The sequence below is a fragment of the Portunus trituberculatus genome, unplaced genomic scaffold, assembly GCF_017591435.1.
Source record: "Portunus trituberculatus isolate SZX2019 unplaced genomic scaffold, ASM1759143v1 PGA_scaffold_410__1_contigs__length_386818, whole genome shotgun sequence".
In the NCBI taxonomy this organism is placed as follows: domain Eukaryota; kingdom Metazoa; phylum Arthropoda; class Malacostraca; order Decapoda; family Portunidae; genus Portunus; species Portunus trituberculatus.
In genome coordinates, this window is record NW_025541578.1 from 135,697 (window position 1) to 142,394 (window position 6,698).

General features: G+C 38.9%; 1 protein-coding gene across 1 annotated transcript; it reads left to right on the plus strand.

Moving 5' to 3' along the window:
• Nucleotides 1–3,728: 3,728 nt before the first annotated feature.
• On the plus strand, nt 3,729–4,616 carry LOC123500560 (zinc finger BED domain-containing protein 4-like). Its single transcript, XM_045249249.1, has one exon. It carries the CDS (start codon nt 3,729–3,731, stop codon nt 4,614–4,616), a length of 888 nt encoding a protein of 295 aa, XP_045105184.1.
• Nucleotides 4,617–6,698: the final 2,082 nt, after the last annotated feature.

Consider the following 6,698-nt stretch of genomic DNA (forward strand, 5'->3'; position numbering starts at 1 on the left):
CCTAAGCGGAGGTGCTTCTGGCATTTTAACTCTGCTAAGTGGGAGGAACTAAGGCAGTACTATTCTGATTTCCTTGGGATGATTATTGTTTTCATGTCAGAGATCCTTCTCTTTGTGCCGAGCGCATAACAGAGGTGATTATCTCTGGCATGGAGCTATACATTCCTCATACTTTCTCTAACCCTAAAGCTAAAAAGCCTTGGTTTAACTCTGCTTGTTCTCGTGCTGTCAATGATAGAGGCGGCTCACAAACGGTTCCGTAGCCATCCAACTGCTGAAACTCATGCCCTATATATTTCTGCCCGTAATCATGCCAAATCTATTCTCCAACTTACTAAAAACTCTTTCATCAATAGAAAATGTCAAAGTCTTTCCAATTCTAACTCCTCTCGAGATTTCTGGCATCTAGCCAATAATATCTCTAACAACTTTACTTCTTCATCTTTCCCTCCTTTACTTCATCCAGATGGCTCTACAGCTGTCTCTTCTTTTTCTAAAGCTGAACTCTTCGCTCAAACCTTTGCTACCAACTCAACTTTGGATGATTCTGGGCATATTCCTCCTACTCCTCCACCCTCTGACTACTTCATCCCTAAAATTAAAATTCTTTATAAAGACGTTTTCCTGGCCCTCTCTGGCCTTGATTCTCGGAAGGCTTACGGTCCGGATGGAGTCCCTCCTGTTGTTCTCAAAAACTGTGCTTCCGAACTCGCTCACTGCCTGGTCAAACTCTTTCATCTGTGTCTCTACTTCTATTTATCCTTCTTGCTGGAAGTTTGCTCACATTCAACCTGTCCCTAAAAAGGTGACCACTCCAATCCTTCTAACTACCGCCCTATAGCTTTGATTTCCTGCCTTTCTAAAGCCTTTGAGTCTATCCTTAATAGGAAGATAATGAGGCATCTATCAGCTCACAACCTTCTCTCTGATTGCCAGTATGGTTTCCGTAAAGGCAGATCTACTGGTGATCTTCTTACTTTCCTAACTGAATCTTGGTCATCCTCTTTTAGGGACTTCGGTGAAACCTTTGCTGTCGGCCTTGACATATCGAAAGCCTTCGATAGAGTCTGGCACAAATCTTTAATTTCTAAACTACCCTCCTACGGATTCTATCCTTCTCTCTGTACCTTCATCTCCAGTTTCCTTTCCGATCGTTCTATTGCTGCTGTAGTAGACGGTCACTGTTCTTCCCTAAAACTATCAACAGTGGTGTTCCACAGGGTTCTGTCCTATCACCCACTCTCTTTCTATTATTCATCAATGATCTCCTAAATCTGACTCAATGCCCTATCCACTCCTATGCTGATGATACCACCTTGCATTATTCAACAGCGTTCAACAGACGCCCAACCCAACAACAATTAAATGACTCCAAGTAAAACGGTTGTCAAACAATAGGCCAAGATATCGAGTGGCCTCCACACATGAGATGCGTTTATTGGCTAAATATAAATCAGGATCTGGATTACGACAAAAATGCATGGACACGGTCTTTGAGGTGGAGAAACAAAAACCATTTATGTTGGCCCAACTGGACACCCGATTGATTACCAGTTGGAGCTTTCGCTCAATCAGTGACATCTTGGCAGCACCAAAAGAAATACATAAATCATCAACATATAAGGAGCTGTGAACGACATCTGGTAGAGTATCTATAACACCATTTATGGCGACTGCAAATTCAGTAACACTAAGAATACTTCCCTGGGGGATACCATCATCTAGAGCACTAGCCTCGGAGAGAACACTTCCAACTCGAACCCGTAAAAGACGTCTGGATAAAAACTGCTGGATAAAAATTAAACAAGAAACGTAAAATTCCATGACACCAAGCTGTGTCGTAGGCCTTCTCCAGGTAAAAAAATACAGTAACCTGGTGGTGGTGATTAGCAAAGGCCTCACAAATAAAAGACTCCAGGGATAAAAGAGCATCAGTAGTAGACTTCATCTTTCGGAAGCCATACTGTACCGATGACAAGTACTTCCCCCTCTCCAAGTACCACATGAGTCTTACATTTACCATCTTTTCTAACACTTTACAGATACAAGATGTCAAAGATATAGGACGGTAGTTCGTAGCCTGGAGATGATCTTTCCCAGGCTTCGGAAACGGGAGAACCACTGCCACAGCCCAAGAAGATGGAAAGTCACCGGTATGCCAAATCATATTATAAAGATTTAATAAAAAGTTAAAAGCACGGTCAGACATGTGATGCAAAAAGGCATAAGGAATGTCATCTGGACCAGGAGAAGAGTCATGACACTGGGACAAAGCAGTCCGCAACTCGGAGGCAGAGAAGGGGACATTATAGGACTCCCCTCCAGTGTAACCCTGGGCAAAATACGATTCCGGAATCGATTCCAGCGATTCCGCCATAGCCTGATGATTCCACTAGATTTGATGCACACAAAAGGCAATGCAACCAATTGAATCTGGGCAGTGGCATCTAAAGGGAGAAAAACACTATTTGATTGGTCGATACTCTGTGACGTTAGGTGATTGATGCCAGATGCCTGCGGCTTCACGCAGCTATATATAAAGGAGGAAGAGGGCGGGCAATCAGTCTAGCTAATGCTCTCAGGGGGTGAACCCGTGTCGTGCTTCACCATGATTATATGCTAAATTATTAAATTCTTTTTGTAATTATTAAACAGTTCCTCACTACTGTGCAACCCTTCCTTGCACGAAAAACATAATTTTCTCCCCAGAATTCTCATACTCTTGGTCAAGAAATTGTCACAAACAAGTCCGTGTCAACATTTTTAGTCATGGCCTCCGCTCCAAAGAGATGTAAAAAAGCTCCAGTATGGACATACATGGAGAAAACAATGCCTAACATTACCGTTTGCCTCATTTGTAAGGATTCTTTGAAATACTGTGGAAATACTTCAAACATGACCAAACATTTGAGAACAAAACATCCGAATGAGTTCAAGCAGATGCAGGAGGACTCCATCCCTGTCACTATCTCATACGAGTCTGAGAGTGAGTGTGAGAGGTTGCCTGGAACATCAACTGCTACTTTGCAACCAACTTTAATGTAGACAATAGACAGAACGCAGTCTTACAGAAATTACTCTATAAAAAAAAATCAACTCGATCTTCTTCTTGCAAAAATGGTAGTTAAAGATCTTCAGCCAATGTCTATAACTGAAGATAAAGGATTTAAGGACTTTGTCCATGGCCTCAACCCTCACTACAAGCTACCTAGTCACAGTGAATTGACGAGGACTCTCTTACCTAATCTGTACGAACAAGAAGTAGCCAAAATCAGCGAGGAACTTGAGAATATTGAGGACATTGCATTAACAACCGACATTTGGACCTCCAGACAAACACAAGGGTTTATCACAGTCACGGCACACTTCATTTCTTCAGACTATAAGATCAGATCAGTTGTTTTAGAAACAGCAAGGATGATAAAAAAATCATACAGCAATGAATATTGCAGAGGAACTTACTACCATATGCAATAAATGGAAAATTCTAAATAAGATATGTTGTATAGTTACTGATAATGCTGCTAACATGACCTCAGCAATCCAGTCACATATGAAACTACGCAATCTTCCATGCTTTGCACATACACTAAATTTAGTAGTTCAAGATTCACTGAAAAATATAAGGGATTTACAAATAGTAAAAGAGAAAGTAAAACAAATTGTCACCTTTTTCCACCATAGTGTCAAAGCAACTGACAAACTTAGCCAGCTTCAAGTACAACACAATGTTTCCAGTTAAGAAACTTATTCAAGATGTAGAGACAAGGTGGAATTCTACCTATCATATGCTGGAACGCTTCGTGCAGCAAAGTAATCTTGTCACCACTACTCTTTGCTTGCTTGGAAAAAATTATTTGTGTCTCAGTAATGATGGGCTTAGTCTCATAAAAAAAGTCATACTTCTCCTGGAATACTTCGATGAAGCAACTAAAGAAATATCAGAAGAAAAGTTTACATCACTCTCCAAGGTCCTTCCAATTGTAAGAGGGCTGCAAGACTCTCTGCAAGTGATTGATGACGACGTGGATGTTCAGTTATGTGAGGAACTCAAAAAACATCTAAATCGGAGATTTGCCGCTATGGAAGGAATCTTCTATATTGGGGCGTCAACCATTCTAGACCACAGAGTTAAGAAATTACCCTTCTCAGATGCTTCTAACATCAAGGTCACAGAAGAGCATTTAATAAGCATATTGCACTCTCTGAACACAAATGAAAGATCAGAAAGTTCTGTGGCACCTTCAGTGCTGAGCCTCCCTGAATCAACAATAAAATCAGGGAAAAAATCTCTTTGGAATACCTTTGATGCTAAAGCAGAAAAGATCTCACAGACAGTCTCGAATCCATCTTCTGAGGCAATAATAGAATTGAGGCGATATTTTGAGGAGCCAAGAATTTCCAGAATTGAAGATCCCCTCTCGTGGTGGAAGAAAAAGGCACCCATATTTCCAAACCTCTCAAAAGTTGCAAAAAGAATCTTATGTGTACCAGCAACATCGGTACCATCTGAAAGGCTCTTTTCAAAAGCAGGAGAATTAATATCACAAAGGCAAAGCACTCTCAAAGACAAAAATGTAAACATGATTCTTTTCCTCAACAAGAACTTAAAATAAATCAATAAAATAAAATGCTTCTCCTGAACAACAGGAATAGACTACTAGTCACGCTTCATGACAGCAATTTCTTTTTAATTTCATCGAAGAGATAGATTGAACTAAAGGAATATGTATTTATGAATGTAGCTGCTAGTCCTACCATAGTCACTTTAGGAATACAATGTATTTTTTTACCAGTCCTTGTTTATATATATATATATATATATATATATATATATATATATATATATATATATATATATATATATATATATATATATTATATAATTTTTGATTTATATTATATTTTAAAAGGAATTTCCCTTTCATTCTGTGATACGGAACTGTGATTATGTGTGGGCTGTGATTATATACATATATGTTTTTGTAATATTGCAGTATAGAACATGTATGATGCAATACTATCATAATAAATGTCATATACCTCAAGCAGTTGTTTATTTGCTATCTTTTTAATATATAAGGTGATATATGTAGCCTATACCTAGTTGTATTTACCTAGTTGTAGATTTACAGGGCCTGGGCTTTATGCTCGTGTGGTCCCGTCTCCATATCTACACTTCTCCAATTTTTCTTTAAAACTATGTACACTCTTTGCTGATACCACTTCCTCACTCAAACTGTTCCAAGTCTCAACACATCTTTGCGGGAAACTAAATTTTTTAACATCTCTCAGACATCGTCCCTTCCTTAGTTTCTTACTATGCGATCTTGTGCTTCTAAAGTCATATTCTTCTCTCAGGATCAGTTTCTCATTATCCACTTCATCCATTCCGTTAATCAATTTATAAACTTGTATCAGATCCCTCTCTCTTCTCTGCTCCAAGGTTGGTAGATCCATTGCCTTTAGTCTCTCCTCATATGCCATCCCTTTAAATTCTGGAACCATTCTTGTAGCCATTTTTGTAGTCTCTAATTTTCTTATGTGTTTCTTTTATGGGGAGTCCACACAACTCCTGCATATTCCAATCTAGGTCTTATTTTAGTACTTATCAATTTCTTCATCATTTCCTTGTCCATATAGTGAAATGCTACTCCAATATTCCTTAGCAAATTATACGTCTCTCTGAAAATTCTATCAATATGGCTAACCGGTTGATTATTTTCTTCCATTGTCACTCCCAAGTCCTTTTCCTTTTTACTTTTTCTAGTTCTACTCCATCTCCCATCTTATAGATTCCCACTGGTCGTCTTTCACTTTTTCCCATTTCCATGACATGGCTTTTGTCCACATTGAATTCCATCTCCCATTTTTGCTCCATTTCCAGATCTTGTTTAAGTCTTCCTGTAGTATTTCACAATCCTCTTTTGTTTAATGACTCTGCACAGTTTCGCATCGTCCGCAAACAGATTTATGTAGCTGTTCACTCCTCTGGCATGTCATTTATATATACGAGAAAAAGTATTGGTGCCAATACTGACCCCTGTGGCACTCCGCTGTCTACTGTTCTCCACTTGGACTTCATATCTTTAACTATCGTCCTTATTTCTCTCCCCTTAAGTAATTCTTCATCCATCTCAATGTGCTTCCTTTTAAGCCACCCTTCTCCTCTAACTTCCATAGTAATCTTTCATGTGGCACTTTATCAAAAGCCTTTTTTAGATCTAAATAAATACAGTCAATCCATCCTCTCTCTCTTGTACTTTATCAACTATTCTAGAGTAGAAACTCAATAAATTTGTCACACATGACCGACCTTTTCTAAAACCAAATTGGCTATTTGATAATATTTTGTTGTCTTCAAGAAACTCGATCCATTGCTTCTTTATTACTTTTTCACACATCTTGCATATTACACTAGTTAGTGATACCGGCCTGTAATTTAAAGGTTCTTCCTTCCTTCCGCTCTTATATATGGGAACCACCTCAGCTCTTTTCCACTCCACTGGCACTGTTCCATTTTCTATTGAGCATTTTATGATGTTGTATATTGGACTTGCTAGTTCTTCCCTACATTCTTTCAGTATTCTGCCTGAGACTTCATCCGGTCCCATTGCCTTTTCCTCATCCAATTCCGTCATCAACTTTTTATTTCAAGCTTGGTTACTTTAATCTCTTTCATATAGACAGTCTCTCTA

What these genes read in the sequence shown, in the direction of transcription:
- LOC123500560 (XM_045249249.1), top strand. Translation starts at nt 3,729, where the DNA reads ATGTTTCCAGTTAAGAAACTTATTCAAGATGTAGAGACAAGGTGGAAT.